Genomic DNA, 25,741 nt, shown 5'->3' with positions numbered 1-25,741 from the left:
AAGTCAAAAAAACCCACATCAATCCATGACCTACTCTACAAAGCCTAGAAGAGTGAGGTAGCTTCAGTTTGTTGGAGTACAGTTTCACAGCCAGGGTTGCTCCCCACTTCATTCCCTGTATACACATATGCTAACTGGGAATTTGAATCTGTCCTGTAAAACCTGGCCTCCTATATGAATAGGTCATATCAGACATTTAATAAAAACATGCCTGAAAGGGATGCAATTGTGAAAATCTACCACTGAATTCAATTGTGGTTTTGGTTCTGTCATCTCTTTAATCTTTCATCAGTTGCAACAGTTAAGAAAAATTTCATAGCCATTGCTCTGAAATCACTTTTCCTCCATTTTAAGATAATCTGTGACCTACTTCTTCATCTCAAAATGATTTATTTTGTTATTTGTAACATACAAATCCACGTTGCATCCAAAAACTAAAACATTCTCAAGAGCAGTGCCAAGATTTTGTGACAGTGTTTCAAAGACCAGGTGCTTGCAAGTCAAGAGGCGGGAGGCAACAAAGTAGGGATTGGTATGATATTTGGTTTGCCATCATCAAAGAGGGAATATGTTCCACTTGTGGAAACACACCAACTTACTATATAACAGAAATCATGGGAAATTAAAAACTTTGTTTAAAAGACTACTTCTTTTCACTATATTTTGCTATCAATCATAGTGACTTGCTGTAAAAAAAAACAAAAAAACAAACAAAAAAAAACCCAAAAAAAAACCAAAACAAACAAACAAACAAACAAAACAAAAAAAAACTGAGAGAGAGCTGGATGTATTCATGCAGAGAGTGCCACTTAAAACCCATTGTAAAGGTTTATACAGCATTTACCTTCAAGCAAGGGGGTAGTTTCATTAATATTGGTTCCAGCTGAGTGGACTAAGAAGCCCAAGTCCATGCTTATGTATTATTACAGACAGCTAAATGAGACCATTTTTATTTTAAACATTTAGATTTACTGCAGAGCAGGTCTGTAGTGCTATAAATGGTTATGAAACACAAGCTATAGAAGCAGCAATCAACAGTGACTCCTTAGCCAGGCCCATAGCCAGAAAACCCAGTCTCCCTCCTATATTACTTTGTTTTGTTTTCTGATCAATGTAATCACACCAGCTGCAGCACAGTTTATGTAAATGTGTAGATTAAATATACATGCAACATATCTACCCATACAGAAAGAAGGGATGGATGAGACTCAGTGCAAGTACTTTCAAGAATGTGTAGTTCCAAACTATTAAGTATAATGTAAATGTTAAGGAACACTTGAAAGAGAAACTAGAAGCCAAATCATATCAACATAGAAATTAAATTACATTCACCATTCTTCTTCTTAGTAAACATTTACACTTTGAAATTAATTGGCTACTTGGGTGAGGAGATTGCCTGCTTCTAAGAAGTTAAATAAGCACACTTCTTTGTTTCTGATACCTATCCTAAATTTTTTAATGCTCAAGATAGAAACAGCAGTATCTTTAATATACAAAGTATAACTTTCTAACACTTTCAACTAGGCTTTCTCATTCATCTTCATTAATTATCAACAGAATAAATTATGCATTAGATTTTTCAGGCTGAACAGTAACTGGTTTGCAACAGTTGAGGTTACTGAGTAGGACTGGGCTATGCAAAAGCTTAACAGCAGAGCTCTACCTCCCTTCACATTTCAGGTATTATCGCATTATCCTTATCTCATTTGCCACATCATTTGAACATGATGAAGTCTATTAACTTAATAAGAGTAGTAAGATACCATTACCTGTAGTAAAAACAAACTGAAAATCTCCTCAGAAGTATCTCAGCTCTTCCTAAGAGTGGGGATTTTTTGCTTGCTTGCTTGCTTGCTTTTAAGGAAACACATCTGAGGCCACCCCACTTGGCTTTTTATCTTTGAATAAGCGCTGCTTAATTTAAAAAAAAAATAACTTCTTTTAGTGATAGGATATGAATCAGTATCCACAGCAAGTCTTGAAAATGGTTTTGAATTGTGAGCTCAGAAAGGTTGCAGCACAAATGTCAATCTGAAAAATAGAGTAGTGTGTGCATCATTTGCTAGATAGGAAAGGAAAAGCTTGGATGACTTTGTGAAAAGAGTATTGCTATGAATTTCTAACACATCTTTCTTCTTGCAACATATATTATTTAATTTCCATAGCAACCCACAAGAGCAAGAAGCCAGTGTTTTCAGAAAAATTTGAATTGATGCAGTTTACAAAAGAGAAACTATGATAGACTAGGAATAATAGAGAAAATAAAAGCAGGGAAATTCTGTTACCAGACACACGAAGTTATTAAAAAGCTGTGTCAGATTTCCAAAAGTTACAAGCATCCTATAAAGTACGCATTGTCAGTGTTTGTGCTGTGACTTTTATAGCACTGTAATCCCAAATCTCATTAATTGCATGCATCAATTCTTCCAATTATTGCTAAAGAGTCAACTTTGATCTCCAATCTTTTCATCAGTGCCATAACAAAAAACACAAATAACCAACACACCACCACCACCAAACAAATGAAAATAACCAGCTGAAACTTTCAGATGACTTTAAATAAATGGCTTTTAATTCTCAACAATCATGTTAGCATAATTGGATATTATCTGCTGATGCTGGACCTGCAACTCTGCAAGGGAAAAAAAAAGTAACTTTAGTCTAGAAAGAAGCACAATTATATTTTATAAATACGGAATGACATCATGTAAGTTATCATATTTGTCAGCTCTTGAGAACAGCCACAGAAAAATGCTGAATTGTGAGAAAAGTATATTTTCCAAATTGATAAGAAAACTACAGCATCTGCTCAGTCTAGCTTAGAAACCTTTCCTGATACTGCACACTTTGTCCAAGGTTACAGAAAAAAAAAATTACTTAAGGAAAGCTGACAAACACTATGTTTCAAATTCCTTAAGGGCAAAGCACAAGTGTTATTTACAATTTCGTACAAGATACTATAACATTCCATTGACAGATTGCAGCTGATTTACATCTTTAGATAAGCAAAACCAAGCCTCCGAGAAAGAGAATGTAGTGTGCTTGTCAAAGAATATCAGTCCAAGAAACAGTGAAAATAAAAAAACATCAGATTCATCCTTTATGGCCAATGTGTCTTCTCTGCAGTACCGTTAACATATACAGGTGGACAGGTGGAACCATGTACACTCACATCCCAATTTGGGTTCGTGTGTGTAAAGGCTTAGAGAATGTCAGACTGTCTAAACACTGTAATAGCAGACTATGCTCTGTTTTCATTATGCTCTGCCACAAAGTAATTCACAGATCTTCTTTTATTATTATTTATAAGATGAAAGGAATGATAATATAAAACAATGACAACCCTGTATTATCCTTAGGCAATTCTCTCGTTATCATGCTGAACAGCTCGACTACAGAGAAAAACAGTCATTACCTGTGTGAAGAGAACCTGTGATTAGCCTGAGAAGGTACTGGGCAAATTTCATTATTTCCCGCTTACACCGCTTCCTACAGCCACTCATCTTAGGCAATGGGGTATTCCTCTGAGGAGAGCCTGACGACTTTGCCAATAAAGGGAACAGTTTCTGCCAGCAAACTTCTGGGGCAGTTCAGAGCCTCACTCGGCCTCGCCGCCTCCTCACGGCCGAGCAAACTCCGCCGATCTACCTCGGGTGGCTGCGCAGGGGAGCCCGCGGCGGCCGGCGCTGCGTGGCGCGGGCGCTGCCACGGCACAGCGCGGTGCGGCACGGCTGGGCAGGGCACGGCACGGCACGGCTCGGGCTCGGCACGGCACTGGCGCGGCCACCGGCGCCCCCGCCGCGGCCGGACCCGCGGCAGGCGCTGGCCGCGGGCGGCTCCGCGGGCGCGCAGCCCGGCGGGCGGGGCGGTGCCGGTGCCCGCCCCACGCAGGCAGCACAGCACAGCGCAGCGCAGCGCAGCGCAGCACCGCCCCCGGGAGCCGCTCCACTCTGCGCTCCTCCCGCGAGCAGCGGGCGGGCAGGTGGCGGCCGGCCGGGGCACGGCGCTGCTCCGTCCGTGGTGCTGGGCGGAGGCGAACCCAGCCGAGGGCAGAGCCCCGCCCGGCCGGCCGCGCACGCCCTGGCCGAAGGGACGGTCCTGCCCCTGCCTGACCTGGGGAGTGTAACCGAGGTGTGAGCGGGCGGGGCTCCGCTCACCTGCACTCTGCATGTCGGCCTCGGGTCCCGTAGCCTGCTTGAAGGTCATGGAAACGGCAGGGCACTGCACACCTGTACGGCAGGAAGAAGGAAGCAGAAACCCTGCTGGTACCTCTGTGCGGGGAGCTGCCCCTGCTTTCCAGCCCCCTGACCTGCGGCAGCTGGGAAACAGACTTTGGCACAGTTAGCATTCTGTGGTCAGAATGTCTCCAAGAAAATCTCGTCAGGAAGCTACCTGTAGTCCTTACTATTCCATTAGAAATTCATTGTTTTCCAAGTTGCTGAGAAGTATTTCTTATTAATAAAAATTGTCTGCTGTAGTCTACATCCATGACCACAGAACCCAAAGAATATGTTTTCATTTCCCTTGGAGTACTTCCCTCATAGAAAACAGCTCTATTGCATTAGAGGGTGATGCAATACGTAATGCCTAATACAGTTAAAAAAAGAAAAAAAAAAGAAAAGACAGCCCATTAAGGAAAAGCTTAACAGAAGAAAATCATCAACTGATCTAATTTTATGACAGCACTGACCATAAAACATTTTGGTGAATGCCTTTTAAAAAATTACAATAAACACAAATGCACATCTTCAAGTTATTGTCTATATTATGCAGCGAGCAGAGATAAATACATTATAGACACAATACATCAAAGCGTTATCAAAGTTGCAGTTAGATGACACAGTTTCTGTGTCTGCTATCTGAAACACAAGCATGCTGTCTTATGCTTCCAGTGAAGCTACACAGATAATGGAAAGAACCAAAATGAAATAGCTCACAGAAGCCCCCAGGTTACTCCAACACAGGGATTAGTCTGAGAAGGATGTGGGCAAATTCCAGTATTTCATGTTTGCACTACTTCCTACAGCCACTCATCTAAAGCAGGAACTAATTTCTTGGCACAGCTTTTTCTGAAAAGACACAATACAGTTTTACCAAAGAAAACCATCCAAAAAAAGACATCCCAAACCCAAAAAACCTTCCACAAAAATGAAAAAACAAACAAACCAACCAACAAACAAAATCACCCAAACCAATACCCCTCCAACAAAACCCATCAAATTCTGAGGTACTGGAGATGTCAGTGTGCCTTACAAATTTCTGAACTCCTCTGGTCTCTGAAAGGAAAACTCCTTAAATAGCTGGTAGAGGTGAAGAGATACCAACAGCATAAATTTCTGTCTTTTCTTTAGAAGAGGACTGAAGAGGCCAATGCAAATGGTTCTGAGCTGGAGTCCTTGACCTTTTTTAATCCTTTGACATTGCCAATTACTTTATAGAATTTTCACTAGCAGTGTTACTTCAAAACAAGGAACTGAAAATAACTGAAGCATAAAGAACTGAAATACTGGTTTTCTAAAGCCATAAGCATGAATTACCAAGACCATGTGTTGTTCTTCCTCCACCCAAAAAACCCCTCAAATAAAGCTGTACCAGTTCTGACACTGTTTGACACTGTTTCCTAAGCCTTTGCATTTCAATATACAATAACAGTAATTGTTACCTAAGGTAGATTTCATGAAAGATTTTTGACTACTTTCACCAAGATATTTTTTTAACAATCAGTGCAGTATTTTGATAGCATTGGATCTAAGTTTATCTCCCAATATTTCTCTGGTCAGCAGGAAAGATTGACTAAGATTAAAGGGGTTTTTTTCCCCCAAATCAAGAGAGCAGATCAGAGAAAAGAGGGCAGGAAAGTTTGAACAGAAAACTGTAATAAAACCACCATGGTACATTTGAAAAATATAGTAAAATAATATGAAGGACAATTAGACAATATCAGCTTCTATGTATTTGTAATATACCTTTTTTATCTTTTATCAATTGACATACTAAAGTTCTCAGACAGAGCCGGTGTCTTTGCACTGAGGTAAAAAAATACTTTTTATACCTACAAGCTAGGTCCATCCCTAATAATTTATAATCCATAGAGCTGAACTAAAACCTCTTAATGTCAGAAGGGTCTGCATCAGTTCCTAGAAATTCTGACTTTGGAACCAGGTACTTAGAAAAACCACTATTTAAGTAAAATAGAGGAGGAATAAAACACATGCATACATAACAGAAGTTCTTTTCAAACATTAGGAAAAGCAAATGGATGGAAAAAGTAAAAGCTCTTTGTAAACTGGATTTTCAAATTGCTTTACCAAGCCCAGGTCATGGGCTCCTAGAATAACATAAAGTACAAAATTGCTTTGTTTGAAGTGCTTAGCAAGAATGAAATTACTAGGGAGGAAACATATGCAGTTTTTGTAAAAGACTGTCAACAGCTGCAGTCAAGTTTAAAAGTAAAATGGGAACATTTCCCTGAATGTACAAAGCATATTATAGTGCAGTCAGGACTAATTAATTGATAATAATAAAATATTTTCTTCCTGTGAGAATTTCTACACAAAGCTACAAGACAAATCTTAAAATCTTTGTCACCATGTCAAGAAAGGAGTGCAAAACCAAAAATGTATGAAATTAAATTCTATTCAGTCCAAAGATAAAATTCTACATGTATTTTTATAACTTCAGTTAGGGTCTCAGCATCACAGGTCTATGCCCCAGGCCCACCTGTTGTCAACTGAAGTGCAACCTAACCATCCTTAGAGGAGGGTAGACACTGATAGACCTTTAGTCTAACACGACAAAAGAAAAAACTACACCAATATTGTAGTCCAGAGATGGTCATTATTGGCAGGTATGTATCAGTATTGCTTTACTTGTTCCTGTGTAGGAATAGTATTTCACTATTACAAAAAAAAACAACAACAAAAAAAAAAAAAAAAAAAAAACCAAACCAAACAAAAAAAAAAATCAACTAAACAAAATCAAAAGAGAAATACATTAATAGCAACATGAAAACACATTCTAAAATAATTAAAGAAACCAGTGATTTTTAGATTGCTTAGGTTGCTCGGACAATGTGGATGACTCTTTGAAAAAAGAAAAAAATATAAACCCCAAAAGCATCGCATGCCTCAGAACTGACCACTGCAACAGAGTGGTATAAAATGATTAATTAGCTAGCATTATAGTTATGTTTTGAGAGAGAAAAAGTTACTAAATATAGATTTTATTTAACAAAAAAAGATAGAAAAACATCTCTTAAAACATTCAAATAGAAATTAAATGTTGCTCTTGTCATATTAAGAGCATAACAATGGCAAAGACTAAAATGCCAAAAGCACATATAAGAGTTTAGGGAGAGAAAAAATTAGCCATCACAAATATTTGATGAAAAGAAACACATAGAATAAGGATGACAGTGCATGCCAAATATAAATTTGCTATTCTGTGAATTAAAACTCCAGCAGAAGCTGAAGTGACATATACAGAGCACAAGCTGATTGGCCTCTTGCAGGCAATTTGCCTTGTAAACCTCTTTCATTTGCACAAAATCCTCTGACTTCAAAAAACAAAATTTCCTCCTGAACTAGTCCTTGCTATTGACTAAAAGCAAATTGAAATTTTACAACAAAAATCAACTCAGTTAAATGCTTCAACCTCATCAGAAAGGGTAACCACAGGAAGTTATCCAGGAGCACAAAAAACCTGTGCAGAGTTTCCTTGATGTTGACTCCGGAGGCCTGTAAGAGCTTTTTTTTTTCTTAATGCAAATACTGAATTCAATAACTGGATTTTTTTTTAATCAAAGGATTATTAACCTTTTTATTTCAAACAACAGTGATATTTACAACCTAAGCACATGGCAAGCAGTAACAGATGGGCAGAAACAAACAGATGGGTGAGCACAAGGTAACAGCAAGATGTTTACGATAGAGCATAATAAACAGCTGCCACAAGTAGATGACCATCATCAGATCTCTCTTCAGTTGCTCCTTGCCTGTCATAAGAGTAAGAGTCCTCTTAAATCACAGTCCCTACTGTATTTATTTTAATAGCTCTTCTGTGGACTTATACTTCTTGACTTGACAGCATTGTGCAGTGAGGTGTCCCAAGTTCGCCATCATTATTCAAGTGGATGCAGTGGGATGAGAGTCATTCATCATAGAAGTCACTGGAAACCGCAGAAGTCATTCCAAATTATTCATGATGTCCATGAAAATATCAGCTACCACTTTTAGCCACAGCCAGTGAATAGCAACAAAAATTCTCTTGCACGTCATTTGCTCAAATTTAGTCTTGGATATTAACACAGACCAGAGATGGTTATATGATAGAGGATGAGCTGGGGAAGCAGAGATGCAGGCATATGTTCCCTTCCTAACTGATTAGCAGCAACATGCTAGCTAAATTTACTTAGATTAAATGGTTATTGTTCTTTGTTGTCTGTCCTGAATGTTATAGTGACAACAAGGAACACGAAACTGTTTCTTGCTCCATGCATTCCATATTAAAATGTATGTCTACATGGGACGTGGAAATGATCTGGTTTTGTAGATATGTCTGGATATGTTTTGTTTGGTATGATCTGTTTGGATATGTCTTGTAGGAACAATAACTTCCACAGAGCCCAGGACAGAGATTGAGGGGACTGCCAAGGTCCCTGGTTATGAATACAGACTTATTTACCTTCTTTATGTTTTTTATACCCTTCATAGCAGAATTAAATCCTTACTATTAGCCCTACTGTTACTTATCCAAACTGCATGCAATGGTTTTAAATGCGGAAGAAAAAATAGTAAGAAATCTTTATCCTGGCCTATGGTACTAAAAATTAATACAGTCTTCCTGCTTTTGTTTTTAGTCTTTAATTTCTCCTGAAAGATTGCTAAGAATAATATCTTCAAACGGCTCTGTTGCTGTGTTTGAAATAGGGCTACAGAGAAATGACTGCTACTTCACACTGTTTGCATAATATCAACAAATTATACATGTGCTCTATTCTGATAGCTAATACCTGCATAAAATAAATTACTTTCATTGCTGTTATAGTCCCACACTCTATAGGTTCAAACTGTATTTTCTAATACATTTATGTAAACTAATAAAACGTGTTGGCTTAACCCACCAGAATCTTTGACCAGTGTAACAGAAATACTTAAAATATTTATCCCTATTATTCCCACCTTCCCTGAGCTAGCTCCTCTCAGAATGCCTTTTTTTTTACTTACTCAGTGTCCTTGAAGCTTACCCCAAGGATTCATTTTCACATAACACTCTAAGATGATACTGCAGACAGTCAACCAGGAGCTACAGCTGCCTCAACCTCCCCCATGGTCCACACTTGCCTAATTAAATATTCATCACTCCCAAATGCTGCAGTGTCAAACATGAGCAACTTCCCAGCCTGACCTCCTACAGCCAGCCTGTGGTTTGGTGCTGGAGAATAAACAAGACCTGCTGAAACATAAAATGGCATAATGCAGTTTTCATGTTGCACATTAACTTCTGTGCATGCACTGTAAAATTCTTACTGCAGAAGCCAGAGTATTAACTTTTAATGTTCAATATATATTGAATACCTGTATGCAAAGTTACAGAGCAGTGTTATCAATAAACTAAAATATTATCTTCCTTATAATACAGATCCTGTTTTGTATGTATGGTCATACCTTTCAACTTAAAAATATATTATTTCTGAGTATTCTCAAATAAAAATATGATTGAGGCATACTAATATCAAGTATGTGAGGGTGGGGTTTTTGTGGGTTTTTTTTGTGGCTTTAGACTCTTATCTTAGTTCCATTTGCAAGAAAGTTGGGGGTTGCATCCAAGAGAAAACAGAAAGGTTCTTATAACTCATTTAATTGTATCAGACTCTGCACATATTTATATTTATACTTAATTGTAGAGAAATCTGAACAGAAAAACTAGAAGGAATCATCTTTCCTGTTACAGAAACCATAGCTGTAATAGTCTATAAGTTCCATAAATCTGTGAGATTTGATAGAACTAAAATATATCCATATCATGTCCATACAAAATAAGAATAGCGTAAAGGTTGTGTTTTGACCCCAAAACTTACATTAACCTGTTAAAGAGAGAAGTATCAGAAATTGGCTGCAAACCAGACAATACTGGGTATGCAGCATTCTTAAGACAATAGAATAAGCATTGCACCAAATCAGCCATGAGAATTCTGTAAGTATAATAACTACTACAGCTTAGGCCAGTAAGTTAATATATTCTGAGGAAGCTTGTTTTGACTGCATATATGTACTAATGTATGTACATATACTTACCTGAAAAAAAAAAAATATATATATAGTTTAAGAAAGGTAGACTTCATAGCTTCAGTAACTATCTGTTGCAACTTATATGTCCCTAGGATTTCCCATAAATGGTCAAAATTCAGATTTCTTCTTTTAAGGGTTTCCCCATAGTCTTCAAGCATTTTCTTTCCCCTTTTATGCTAGTTATGGCTTGATGCTTTAATTAACCTAAAAGTTAAGATTGAAAAGTACATATCCTTAAGTTTTCACATCCTTAATTTGGCATGAATTGCAATGTATTTGAGTGAATATACTGCAACTACTACCTCGGGGAGGAGAAAAACAGAAGTGAGATACCACAGTCCAAATATTTTTTCAAAGCCTACATCTTGGTTGAAGCAATTTTGCAACAGCTCTTCTTCATCCAAAATTTGATTCTGTTAATTATTAAATATGAAGTACCAGTATTGAGAGCAAGTTAAATTACCACACTGCTAGGTCTGTGATCTGTTTTCCCTCCTGACAGGGTCCTGTAGATATTGAGAAGAAAAACAGTTTATCAGCATTCCTGTGGAATCCTTCAGATATGCCCTGTAGTGAACGTGACCAGTTACCAGTCTACTCCAGATTTTCCAGAAGGGTTGTCATTGTAATAAAGACCTGTAGATCTTCTTCCCACATAATACAGCTGCTGAGCTGTCACACAAAGTATATAAAATTTGACTATGACATAGAGGAAACCATTTTATATGGACATAGAATTGATCTGGTCATATCTATGCTTTGACAAACCTGAGCTGAACCTTGCTCATGAAAGGTTTATATGCACTCAAAACTCTACCACTCTAAACTACATAATATTTTTTCTGCACTCTTACTTTCATTGCAGGCAAAAAAAAAAAAAATTGCAAAAAATAATTTTATTATCATTTCCAGGCAACTGGAAATGCATCTGTGCTTCATGATACAGATTAAGCCTGAAGAAGCCACCCACTGTGTGCTTCAGGAAGGAAATGGTCATCAGGGATATGTATTACACCCATTTAGCATTGCTGGACCTGTAAATGAAACATCTGAGTCTGTGTTAGGGTCCTGAAGTTGCACACTACATACAGTGGGTAGATTTTGCAGGCCTTATTCAATATCTGTTTAGTATCATTTGTTTCCCTACCTTCTACCACATATCCTTCTGCAACCATACGGCCATTTCTCTGACAAGTATGGCCACAACTATTTGTGGCTTTGGGCAAACCTCCCTCATCTGCCCTTTTCATACCACTTTAAATCAGTCCCTAGGAACCAGTGATGAAAAGAGGCAGAGTTAAAGTAAATCTTCAAGATTAAAAGCAGGCAAACAGAGCAACCAGGGAATTCAGTCTCACATGTGACCCAAAAGCATCAGTGAAAGACAATTTTTGGCTCCCAGGTGGGAACATTTAGTAGTAAGGCAGGTAGATGGGACCATGTGCACGAGACCTCAGGAAACTGTAGAAACTGAGTATGAAATCATTGCATTCTCCTAGTGACAACACCCTAAGATGTAATCAAAGAAAGGTCTTAAGCATAAACACAAACTATTTTTCAGCTCTATAGCCTAAGGAAGTGAAGCAGTGTGATTATGAACTCAGCTACTATAAAGTTACAAGTCAGTGACAATGATAATAACCTATCATCAACCTATGATCAAGGTGAGTAAAGAATAACTTCATCAATTGCCTGTAAATAAATATCTGACTCTGAAGCCTAGAACAAGAAGATAAGTAAAAGGCTGGTAATGAGCATGACTCCAAACTCTACAGGTCAGTGCAAGGGATAATAATTTTGATATAATACACACATACATTATATAATCAACACTGATATTCAGAAATATAAAGATACAGAGGAATACCCCTGCTTGTATCTCTCACTGTGAGGAGAAGAAATATTACTAGAAGAAAACAACATCTGTACACTAGAAGTATGATGGCAAACTTAAACTTTATAGGGTCTTATATGGTGGATATGAATACTACTTCTATTTAAGTCCTGCAGAAATTTCCTAGCTCATATCAGTTGGTCTGTGCCTCAATATAGACCTTCAGTCACCAAATGGAAATCATGCTTTATATTACAGAAATTATGACATCAAACTTTTTCCCATCAGAACAGGACAGCTATATTTACTGTAGGAAGTGTATTAAAAATGGAAGAGATAAGCTCTTCAGTCAAAAAAAAAAAAAAAGCTATTACAGTAATCTTATGTCCAAAGAACAAGACTGAGGGGAGGGGGGGGAAAACCCCACAAAACCCCCCAACCATCCCTCAAAATTTCTAACACACAGCTAACTTGTCAAGTATAAGCATCTTAATTGCAAAGATACTCTTAGCAATTTTGTTCAAGTATTTATGGTTTGTCATACAGTTTTCATTCCTTTCTATTAGGTAACTCCACTCTCAACCTCAAATTCCTTTTGATTTAGCAATCACATTTTACCCCACATTATTTTACCTTACCATTATCTAGACTCCTTCATATGATGTCTTCAGAGATAACTAGGATAGGTCACATTTTAAAACCTTATCTCTTTGGTTTTCAACCCAATGAAAGAACAAAAGAAAAAAAAAATTAAAATACATGGGTAGTAGACAGTTTAACATGTTGATTTTTCTTGAAGGCAAAACATTAATCTGAAATAAATCATAGGATTTCCTCACTATTTTAGTAGATATTGCTTTGGCTCTTTGGCTTCTTTGGAACATTTCATCTTTCAAGAAAAAAAACACCAGAGGGAAAAAGCCATGAGTGGTTTGTGTGACTGCCTTGCAAGTGATCTATAAAAGTAGAATAGTATCAATACAAGGACATCTTATTTCAAAAGATCCTACAGTCTCCGGGAAGATTCCAATACTATCTAGGGGAGGATGATATGCAAGCCAAATTTTTCCTGAATATCTCTAGTCATTAAGTTGTCACACTATGATATCTCATATCCATATGAGCTGTTGATATTACTGCAATTAATTTTTTAAATTATATTTACACTATTAATATTTTAAATAAGCTAAAAATAAGTTAATAGCTTTGTAAACATATGGATCAGGTTAAGTATATTCCCTCTCTTGTCCATAGAAAGATTTCATGCATAAAACATTCTCTTACTGTATGAATCCGTTTGCAGTTTACTTTCTTGCCTGTGACTTTTCAACAAAAGTTGGTCTCATGGTCATCATTTAAGAGCAATGCCAACTTCTGAACTTGCTCAGTTGTGAAAACGATTTCCTAGAACTTCACCTATTGTAAACTTACCGTTCACACATGTCACTGTAACGCACATACTTGCCCACATACAAAAAGTAAATTAATATTCACTTTAAATCATGCAAGATGTTGCCATGACTGAAGTAGTTAAGGTACATGAATGGGGGAAAACAGACAGTTTTTGTATCAGTCCTTAGTTCTTAAAGGTAAACTATTGGGCTGGGCTCTTCCTCTGCCTCATCCTGAACCTCCTGTTCTGTTTTTTTTTCCAGAACATGAACTTTCTGAACCACTCTCATCCGTTGCAACACAGAACTAGTTTATTTCTGTGGACATGTCCAGATCTCATTTGCTTCTCCAAAGAGGAGTTAAAAAAACCCTATCATTATCAGGTCCTTTACTAGATAATCTAGTGCATAGTTATTACCATCTGATATAAAAAAAAAAAAAAATCTCATCTGCCAGGAGCAAGTTTTTTTCCTTTACCAGCAGTGCTTTATTTAAAAAGAAGGTGATCAAATTTTAATGATCTTCTTTTGTTAGCTTAAACCAAGTGCAAAAATTCCTCCTGCTACTTCCCTTGGGTTTGAAGGGTATCATTTTAAATGGCACAAAGATTTTGGTGGTGAAAATTCAAATACTGAATTTTTAAAAAGAAATTATAAAAGTTGTAACAAAAATTTTACAGAAAAACAAAAGCATAAACAATCAAATCATTAATATCAAGACATTTTTCCAGCAAAAAATATCAGGACCCTTTAGAAAGCAACATTGAACCTTTGGTGTGTTTTTAGTGATTTCATTTTGTTCTATATACTAAACACTTGCTCTAATCTGCACTTAAGGCTGGGGAGGAAGGTCAAAGTCAAACATGATTATGACTTCTTGTAAACATGTGCAGAATCTGAGAACTCTAATTCTAACAACAAAGACCTCTCATAAAACCCAGGATTGTAGGAATAATCCATATTGAAGAACAGATGATTTTTAAACCAGCTGGGACTGTATGAGCGGGACTGGTAAAAAAACAACCTTGAAATAATTTGCCTAGAAATATACTTATGCAGCCATGGCTATCAGAAAGTGCATATCAGGATAATGCTTTAAATTTCAATTAATCTACAGTGGATGTCCCCTGCAATAAAAACAAACCAAAAAAAATTTAAAAAGACAAATTTTTGCTGAATCTCAGAGATGAGACAATAGTTATCCTAGAAAATTGGCCATGATGTGTAAAGTTTCTAAATTTGAGGACTAAGTGGCAGAGATTCATGGTTACACTGAGAACAGAAGTGTCAATGAGAAAAGCATGGCTGGAGCAACCAGTTAGCAGAGCCTCAGAAATGTCCATTTTCTCTGGCAAAGGCTGTAACTGCCATCACAACACAATTCCACTTCTAGTTGTAAACTATTAGTCTTTATTGTGCTATTAGCTATTGAGAAGACCATCAGCTCAAACTGAGCTTCTGAAGGTCTGAAGTCCTCTTTGTTTGCAGTTGTAATCTTGACTCACAACCATAAACCACTGCTGGCATGGCCACTGGCTCTGAGACACAGAACCAAAATGCTTGCAGATGTCTCATGCAGAAGCTTCTGGGGAAACAAAACAAACAAAATCCCCAGCCTAAGAGCAAAAGCAAAAAAAAAAAAAAACCCTCTGGTTATGCTGTAACTGGAGAGGATTATTTCCTCTAAGATCCCAGCAATTATTAGACCATCAGCTTCACAACCATTTGTACATACAAGTAGAAACTGAAGGAGTGAGATGCATAGACAGAAATCCTAGATTTGAATCTAGAATAGCTAAGTTGGAAACACAGAGCTGAAAAAGGACTTTCTGGGATATCCACTCTCATTTGTGACTAAGATGACTTGGACCTGTTAATCCAAACACTTTGTGTAGCTTGTTCAACCCATTTTTTCTATTAATGCCATTCTTGCTGCTGAGTTTAGGTAAAGCACTTCCTACATCTCCCTCTCCCAACCCTGCCCATCACTACTTCTAAGTTCAGCCCCAGACCTGTAGTGGAAGGGAGACAGGAGGAGACCATCCTTCTCCACACTTCTCTCCATTCCGGTTTTGATTTGGATTCTGTGGCCAGAAGTGAAAGCACATAGATCTGCAGCAAACAAAAACAGTACTTTATCGATGGCATAGGTCTGTATTTTGCTGTATGAGACAACTGCATCAGCTTTTCTTCCCCTTCCCACCCTTTTCAAAAGGGTTTTAACTTAGATAAAATTGCACATTAAGAAAACAAAAGACTCTATAAGAGAAGAGATAGTGTTGCCCATTACATGACAGTATGGTCACAAGCTACTGGAGCAGAGTATCATAACTGACAGTCTATCAGGAGTGACCCCAGAATTACCTCCCAAGCATGTTATGTAAGTGATCATGCCAGCTTCAAAAGAACAGATCTGAAGCTCAGGGAAACATCATTTATTGAAATTGTATAAAATGAATATGCAAAAATTACCAAGAGCTTTTAATTTACCTTTCCAAATATCAAAGCTGTAGGTGGGGAGAACCAAATAACAAGAAACTCAGCAGGACTTACAAACTGACCAATCCAGAAACGAAATTTCAAGTTTTAGGAGACAGCCATAAAGACACAGAAGTGCTCATTTCAACCTAGACTAGTTGTAGCATTTAAAAATTGGGTGCAAAGAAGAGTAAGAATTGAATCAAACAAGAAAAGAAAGAGAGGATTGCTTTGAAAGAAACACTTATCTCAATTCTTATTGTGTTTTATCTTATTCAATCCAACCTGTGGAGAAGGTAGGTCACTCATGCTGTTCAAAGTATTCCTACTTGAAATTCATTTTTCTAACCTGCAATAAATACAATTTTATTTCAGCATGTAGTTGAACAAATCTTATGTGTATTTCCAAAATTGAGGAGAATTTGAAAACTGAGCAAGAATGCTGATGTGTAAGCTTTGTGAAATTGCATTTCAGCCTGTGGTAAAAGTAAGGAGTAGCCAGAAGATGGCGACTGGAGACACAATGGACACAGACTCCTAAGCCAAGTCTCAGAATACAATGTTAAAAGAAATAGCTGATCAAAAGAGAAAACAAGAGATAAATATTCATTAAATCATTAGCTTAATATTGCAGGCCCAAGACTTTTTTTTTCAGAGCATTCTAAGTTAGAATCCTATTTAAGATTTCTTTTTAATGAATGTGTCATAGTTCACAATTTATATTAGCTCAGCTAGATCATCTATTCCCTCAGGATCCTATTCCTACTGGGAACAACAGATGCCTTCAGTATTCAACCTTTTTCTTTTATGCTTGTGCCTCTCATAGTGCAAATATTCCCACATTTCAGAGGAAGTATATAAAGCTAGAAAATGAAATTATGTCCCAAGAGATATTCTGAGTATTAAACTCAGAATAAAATATTAGAATAAAATATTTAACAGCTGAAGGGTTCCAAAATTCCAATTTGGTAGAGCCACAGGGACTTGCTACCTGTCCTTGACTACCTGTCCTGTTACTGTCCCCCAGAGCTGCTGCATGGTATGAAAAACCTGTAAGCTGACAACTTACCAAAGTATTCTTTTTTTGGACACTGTAAGTAAAAACAAGTATCAACAGGTTCTCAAAAAATATTTGACAAAGTACTTCATTCTTTACAAATTCCACATGTTCTTATGTTCACATTGCATTTTTATTCATCATTCCATCTGAGTTTGATATTACTTTCTACCTCTGTAAGATATCACAACAGAAATTTACTGGAATTTATTGGCAATCTGATCCATCCTATCTACTGACCAGCTTTCCACTTATCACCAGTTTAATCTCCTACTCCAGCACTTCTTCAGCATTGCAGACTTCCCTCAGTTTCTCTGAATGCTCTGCGGCATACAGAACATTGATTTTCAGTTCTCACCATGTAAGCATTTTACTGTCTCTCCACAAGAAATACTCTGAGCCTTTTCAGAACATTTTATTCACAGATAATATGTATCCTGGTGCATTCTATTACTCTTTGATGTATGCATAGCATTTTTTTGGTAGCGGCCAAAAATGTGTTGGTAATTTGATAATCTACTTTGATCAATTTTATAAAACACCAAAGAATACCCATGTTTTGTAGAGTAAAACAATGCCATGTGCTTAAGAACATGGGCACTATTAGCAGATTACTCTCCCTGTGTATTCCTATATGTACAATATCTGTGTAGGTCCCTTCAGCATATGGATGGAAGAAGCAGAAGGATGTACCTTCTGAATATAAGTTTCATTAGGAACTAGAATGATCAAAACCCCTGCTCATGCACTGATTAGAGATGTAAAACAAGACTGGAAAGGGAAGCTCACAGGGAAACAGAGTTTCAGTTCCTTCATAGCATTCAGGAATTTATTAGTACAAGGAGAAAAAAAGTCGCTTAAAACAAATACGACCTTCCACAAACCTCAATGTGCATCAGATCTCAAAGATCAGTTCTTGAATCAGCATAGGTATTTATGCATTATCAGTGCTCTCTACAAGCTTCTTTCCCTCTGGGGAATTTTCTGATAGAAATATTAAGTTCAGAGATAATTTTTACCTCCATCCTTGCTTTGACATTTAGAACACTTTAGAAATGCATTTCCTCTTCAAGGATATTTTCATCTATTAAAGAATATTTATGAGTGCATCTTCAAAGAAAACCACTGGAATAAGAATTCAAGCAAAAAAAATCTTTCAAAAAAGAATGAAGATTTGCATTTGTAACTGTTCGCATACTAACACCTAGCAAGACAAAAAGTGACACCTAAAATGTAAACCTAAAAACTTAGGTTAAAAAAGGTACTAATGCACAAATTACATTCTTTTATCTGTTCAGTGCTTCTGCTTCAATGTTTCATACAGAAGTACACCTAGAGAACACATAAAAAGCTTAAGATGGTACTATAATTTAAGTGGCAGGAAAGTAACCTACAAAGCAACTAAACTGAAGACAACTGAAGGAGGGTGGCCAGCAGGTCAAAGGAAGTGATTTGCTCTTGGAGTACCTCTCACAGTTCTGGTGCCCGCAGCATAAGAGAAGGGCATGGAACTGCTGGAGCAAGTCCAGAGGAGGTCCATGGAGTTGGTAAGAGGACTGGAGCACCTCCCCTGTGATGACAGGCTGTGAGGGTTTGTGCTGTTCATCTTGGAGAAGACTGTGTGGAGACCTCATAACAACCTTCCAGTATCTGAATGGATCTTCCAGGGAAGCCAGAGAGGGACTTTTCATCAGGAGCCACAGTAATAGGACAGGGAGTGATGGGCACAAATTGAAAGAGGGGAAATTTAGGTTTACTGTGAGACACTGGAACAGGTTGCCCAGGAAGATTGTGGACCCTGGCATTTTTCAAAACCAGGCTGGATAAGGCCTTGAGCAACCTGCTCTGGTGGGAGGTGTCCCTGTCCATGGTGGAGTAGGGCTGGGACTAGATGATATCTAAGTAGATTTTATGAAGAAAAGCTACCATGTGATTTCATACAAGCCTCAGAACTGATTGGGAAGCTTTATAAATGTGGTCTTTGCATCCAAATTCCTTTGGATCACTAGCAATCACCTCCAGAGTAAAATTGTCCTTTAAAAATGCTAAATTCAATAAAGGGTTCATACCCTGAAAGTCAGGGCAGCATCTGAAATTTTGTTTTACAAGGGATACACAGCATATAAACTCCCAAGCCGCAGAAACCAGATGGATCATCTGATGATAGTATCCAAAAATTCTGCTTCATTTACTCTGGTTCTTGTTACAAAAATCCCCATTATCATTGATACACTGGCTCTGGGGCTCCAAGGTGTTAGCTCCACGTCTTTGTCCCAAACAAGAGAACAGTAAGCACTAACGGGATAGGTTTAAGTTTTCAAGAGTAGGGGGATTATTATTTAAAAACCAGAGCCCAATCTTGACATTATTAGCAGTACCATACTTCACTTCCTTTTTTTTCCTCCAAAATATAATTGCACAAAAAGCCCCTACTTTCCATGCAAGACTGCGCTCATTAGAAGTTTGGGCAGGAAAATCAGGCTCCTAAAAACACCATCTGTTTGTAAATGCACAAACCTGTTTCAAAAACATTCAGGAATTTCAGATGTTCAGCTTTTTGTTTAAAAACAGAAGGGAAACCCAGCAAATGCTGGATTGTACACTTGTAGATATTTATGCAAGGGTTTAAGAATTGCATAAAAAGCATTTATTTTGAAAGTTTTAATGAGAACTTTTGTAGAGAGTAAAAAGACAAATACATGAATTACTAAAACAGGACTCATATTTATCTAACTATTCCTAGTGAAGCTTGGAAGCCAACAGGGTCTCAAAAGAGCATTTTTGGCTTACTTACTTAGCTTATGCTTGAAAGATGGCAACATTTGTATCATGAAACTCAGCATCTTTCTGAACAGTTGGTGCACTGACATTTTAATGCCAACCCCAAGAACACCATTTCCAGCAATGGCATTTCTAGGGAAATTGTTACAACTTCCCACATTGAGAGGCAGGTACAATCAGCTGTTTCCCAAGCAGAGAAACAACTTATCAGCCAAAATAAAACCAAAAAAGTGGTTGATTATACAGGCCTTTGTCACAGACCTCTACTCAATGATAATTCAGAACATTCTACTACAGCTCAGAAGGTAACAGTATTTTCAACCACACAAGACTGTGACATTGTCACATCAAAACAGCATTAAATATCGCATCTTCTTAATTATGACATCCTTTCTCTATCAACATCAAAACTACCTTTCCCCCAAAGAAAGGTCAGTTTTCACTATCTTTATTTAGATATTTGCTGTCATGATTTGACACTGGCGCAATGCCAGCGCCCCCATGAAAATACACCTTCCCCAAATAAATGCTGTGAGATGTTATCAGGAACAGAGCAGAGCAGGCCCAAGCTTAATAACAAAGGAAAAAAAAAATTATTAAACTACTAGTACATAAGACACATACAGACTAAATCCAGGATGAAGACCTTTTAAAACACACCCCTCCTCCTCCCAATTTCCAAAACACCCACCATGAAACATCACCCGGGATTCCTGATCAAATTACCATCCTTCAGATAATCAATACTCAGTCTATCAAGGGAGAGAGAAGTCTCTCTTGCACCACAGACCCCCCAGGAAACACAGTTGCCACCTCCTATGTTTCCCTGTCACACATGGCAACCGCCCGGAGAAAATCTGCCAGTGTGACACTCTCCTTTCCATGTCACAGTGCTCTCACCACCATGCATGGACAGACTGCTCATAGGGCTCCTTTAAGGATGCTTTGCCACGGACGCAAAGATACAACAGTTCAGCTTCTCATCCTGGGACTACAGTCCCCCCCATTTTCCCCTGGGGCCAAGGGTCCAAGAACAGAGATCATCTTCTTCCCGAAGACAGAGGACATCACCATTCCCTCCTCGGCTTTCTTCTGTTCTTGCCATTCCTGTGCTGTTAGAAGCTGAAGCAGGTCTCCTTGGGTCACCATTGCATCCCCCTAAAATACAGTCTCTATTGCAGGACATTTTGGTTCAGTCTATGGCTAACAAGAAAAGTCCAGCCAAAAGCTACTTCATCATCTCCTCCCACCTAAAGATTTCTTCTTCTGACATCTCAGGTCCCGGACTGTCTCTCTTCCACTACAAATCGAGGAGGAGTAATATTTTACAAAGCCCTCATTTCCTGGAAAGGGTTAAAAGTTCAGACTCCCTGGACGGCTGATATCTCGGTCCAGCATCCCGTCTCCCACGCTGGGCATTCCCCCCCCTTTCTCCTTCTCCTCTGCCGGCAAATTTCCAGGTGCCGTCAGGCTCTCTGTCACTTTCCGTCTGTGGAGGGGGGAACAAAGGCATCTCTGCTTCTCTCCACCCTTCCGTCCACAGGAGCTGGGTCGGTTCCAGACCTTCAGCCCCCTCGGCCTACCTGGACAAGGCCGCGTGGCTTCCCCTCCCCCACCCAGCCCATGGCTGGGCAGGGGAGAGTCTGCACTCTCTGAAGACTGGAAACAAAGAGAGAGCTCCCCTGGGAGTTCTTGCTTTTAACCCCCTGTGTTCTCAGAGGCGTGTCCATACTTTCAGTGGTCACTCCAGGTGCCAATATCCAAACCTGACCACTGATTGGTTTGACCAAACTTCCTGAAAAAAATTCACTTCCATGTCAAACCATGACATTTGCTTTGCTAATATTTGAATTTAAGAAATTGCTGAAATGTCCTCAGTATTTAGAAAATGAATCAAGCTTTCATTTTGATAAACTGCATTTTTTTAAGTCTTGCAGTCGTAAATCTGTAATTGTTCCAAGTACTTTCATGCACTAGAAAGGCTTTGATTTCTCATATCTAGCACAATTATTTCCTTTGCAACAATCAGAAACCCATTAAATATTTTGCAAGTATAATGGCTTCCAATAAAAAAAATCACAGAAATGGAAAAATATACAAGTGAAGAAAAAGATACTTGAGGAAACTCATATATTTAATATTTATTTTATTGTATTTTTATTCAGGATGGAGTGGCTTACTCATATTGAAATTAATTTTTCAGTAAAGTCAAACTGATGTGGACAGTCCCAACTACAATGAGGGTTTCTCCCCATTTATTACTGGGAGAGGTGAAATGGTTTATTGGGGGTTACAAAAGGCAAGGAGCTGAACAATTTCTGCCAGTTTTGAGTAAGATCTATCGCCCTTATTCATTAAAGTTTCTGTGTATGTTCCAGGGCACTATATATTTTTCAGTCATAAAAACAGGGGGAAAATTAACCAGTCTGAAGAACTTATGTTCTGAAAGAGTCTGAACAGACAAAAGGGACTTAAGAGAAGGCAAATAAGCACATTAGACTGAGTAAATTTAGACCTTTTGTGTGATCAAATGACGGGTAAAATCCATGTTGTAAAATTGTAAGACCTTTGCTGTCCCAACTAGCCAAGCAGCCACTATTCCCAAATTGCTTTCATGCCATTGTCTGTATCAATTATTACAGGTATTTGACCTATGGACTATATTTAACAAACATTATGCTCTCTGTAGCATCACAAGACATTTTATAGAAAGCCAAATAAAGCCAAGGCAAGAAACACTTACTGAAACCACAGAAACACTCCTGTATTCTAGAAAGGGGGACTTCAGAGAGAATTAGATAAATAGATGATAGATAGATAGATAGATAGATAGATAGATAGATAGATAGATAGATAGATATCTCAATCTCAGAGACTGATGAATAATAAAAATAAACAATTAGTTCTCTGGGTACCACTATTGTCTCAAGTTACAAAGCGAAAAGAGTTCACATGAAAAGTATTTTGAAGAATTTTTTAGCAAATTAGTTTTATGGCTCTAAATATTTGTCCATATGAGAGTTTACAAGATTTTACTCAAATACAATTTCTCTTTTAGTAATAAAAAAACCTCCAGAGTTCAAACAATAGGGATGGCATATTGGAAGATTTGTCTTCTTGGGTGATACCTGTTCTTTAAATGTTTTTTCTTTTCTTTTGCAAGGCACAGGTATGACTAGATGACTTTAAAGGTTAGATTTTGAATTCTCCTAGCTGTACCAGTCAGAGAGAATCAGGAAAAGTAACTTCATCTATAATTTAGTATTTACTCTTTATTTTTACGTGTCTATATTACACAATATTTGCATTTCAAAGGCAAAATCTTTAATTCCTAGATCATCAAAAATCCAAGAATTGGTAGAGGTGATTTTGGTCCTACATGAGCTTCAGTCAACATACACATGGCAATACAAGTTGTGTAGCTGTCATGTAAATAACCTAGAATTAACTTCTCTTATGACAGCAAAGTTAAATTGTTTACAAATTAATTGATTTTCCAATATATAAATATTAGGAAGCTAAACTTCTAATAGTGACCTTAGTTTTTGAGAATATAATTTGAGAAAAATTAGTTGCCCGCAAAATATTCTATTATTAACAAAACCAAAACACATTTTGATTTTACCACCATACAATTAACTTAAAAGCGAACGTATATTTTCACACACAATTTCAGCAAAGACACAGCTTTTAAGAAAATATGACTTGAGTAATAAGTGTCACTCACTATCAGAGGTAGAGACTGTGACAAGCTCCAGAAAAGGGCACTGCTAAAGGCTTTTATTACTTTTTATGTACCATCACCCAACTGTTGTTACAGAAATTGAATTACTATTTGAAAGGTCATTTATCCAAACTATTCAGTGCTACAAAAGAAATCTAACATGCAAACAATTTAGATAAGGAATCCTACTGCTCTAGTACACCAAGTTGCCTGCAATTTGTCAGTTGGATTCAACTTTTACATGTAAGTGTTCATGTCTGTAGAAAAAATAATTCCATTAAATGGACACTGACAGCTACAGTAGCTGATTAAAATCAGACAAATAATTTTTTGTACATCTTATAGTATCTGCCAGAATTTTTTAACATGTAAATACCATAGGAAAAAGAAAAAAAAAAAGAAAGGTGAATACTGTACACTGCACTATACTTTGGTTGCTCCCTCATACTTGGACAAATAATTTTTCCACTTCAAGTATATGTGTTTATATATATATATATATTTCTCTCTCTATATATATATGTACACAGAGACATAAAAATACTCTTAACAAATATTATTTTAATAACTGACCTGGTTACCAAGGTATGTCTGCCCATAGCAAATATATTCTCTGCACATGCACAGAAGCAGTTTAAATTTATCTTCTGAGTTCTCAAGACCTCATCCTTCACCTAATTTCTCGCAGAAAAAGGTACAAGTCTGGAACATTCCATAACACACCATCAATCTGGGTCCAAATTCTACCAATTTTAACCAAGGTAGATGGGCCATCTTCTTTGGTGCTTAACACAGAAAAGGAACATACAGAAATATTTCATGCCATCACAGGGCAGGGATTTATTGAGCTCAGCAATAATCTCTCATTAGGAAGGGTACAGTGAATGCTTTGAGCAGGCAGTTAGAGGAGATGACCACCAAAAATCCTTTCCAGCCTAAATCGCTGCAGGGTTTTGGATGCTGATGAAGTAGCAAGAGGCAGCAACATCAGCTAATTGCCCAAGCAGCACAAGGAAATCCAAGTACAGCATGTCATCTCTTATCATTTTCTTCCTAGTAATTTCTATTTTGTCATTAATACAAACAATAACTTACAGATCAATTTCCTGATTTATAAATAAAAGTGAAGTTCATTTCTCTTGAGGGTCCTCATATGTTCACATTCAAGCACACTCTTAAGTGAACAGAAAAAAAGAAAATTCTAAATAACTGACCATATTTGCAATGAGGACATAATTTTCTCTGACCCACTGTTGGTGAAAATAAGCTGAATATCTAAAGAAAGTCAAATTTGGTTTTCAAGAAAACTTGAAATCACTTTTACAGTAAACTAAGTGCGCGGCTTTGCGTTCTTTTCCCCGACCCGGGCAGCTCGGGAGCCCGGCTAAAGGCGCTGCTTCTCGGCCGGACTGGGGTTGCCGCGTGGTCTGGGCACTCTAGCTTAGCACACCAGTGTGGGTTGGCCGCACTCTGTAACCGACGCTGGGATGAGGTAAAGAGGCGAAGGAGGCACACCCTGTCCTTGCGGTTGGCTGGAGAAGGTTTATTGTCGCGTGGTGCTGCGATGGAGAGCAGCGACCGCTCCCTCGCGCCACGTGGACAGTGATGGCAGCAAACAAAGGAACGCATGGGGTTTTATAGGGGGCGGGCTGACGGGGGCGGGAGCCCCCCTCGCCCAATGGGGACAGGCAACGGGGGAGGGACGTAGACTGAGGCAACCAATGGGAACACAGCAGGGGTGTGTTCAGGGCTCTGGGACTAATAGGGATACAGAGATGCTGTAACAGACACAGAACTCTCAGGAGTGGACCGGGGAGTGGCCACAAGACTGATATGGGGATGCTCCAATGGTGAGTGACTCGGAGCAAACCACCGTGGGGGGAACATGGGGGTACACGGGGGCACACAGAACCGGCTAACTAACATATATCAGAGCCCCTAATCTGAATCCAAACCTAGGATGCATCAGAAGTGCAAAGTACAGTTTTCCTTTTATAAGAACTTATTTTTAAATAAAATAATTTAAAATAAAAAATGTTAAAACATCAAAGTTTAAATCTTAATTAGCAAACTCAATGTAGCCTGGATATGACATCTGTTTTACTGGAGTGAATGTTGGAAAGAAAGCATTGACTAAAATCCAAATAATTTTAACAAAGCCTAGTTTTCACATACAAGTGAAGATAC

General features: G+C 38.0%; 1 protein-coding gene across 5 annotated transcripts in view; it reads right to left on the bottom strand.

The window, feature by feature from the left end:
• Positions 1-25,741, bottom strand: part of KCNIP4 (potassium voltage-gated channel interacting protein 4) — a 385,279-nt gene that overhangs the window by 276,976 nt on the left and 82,562 nt on the right. Inside the window, exon 1 of one of the 5 annotated variants that reach the window (XM_053941137.1) lies at positions 3,416-3,722. The exons of the other annotated variants lie outside the window; for them this stretch is intronic. Within the exon in view, the coding sequence (XP_053797112.1) occupies positions 3,416-3,503 (88 nt within the window). The 5' untranslated portion in view covers positions 3,504-3,722. Of the gene's footprint in view, positions 1-3,415; positions 3,723-25,741 lie in introns of those variants that run through there. 5 annotated transcript variants of the gene reach the window in all.

Source organism: Vidua chalybeata, chromosome 4 (genome assembly GCF_026979565.1).
Source record: "Vidua chalybeata isolate OUT-0048 chromosome 4, bVidCha1 merged haplotype, whole genome shotgun sequence".
Classification (NCBI taxonomy): domain Eukaryota; kingdom Metazoa; phylum Chordata; class Aves; order Passeriformes; family Viduidae; genus Vidua; species Vidua chalybeata.
The sequence above is the reverse complement of the archived record's forward strand: the minus strand, read 5'-3'. Positions and strand labels throughout refer to the sequence as shown.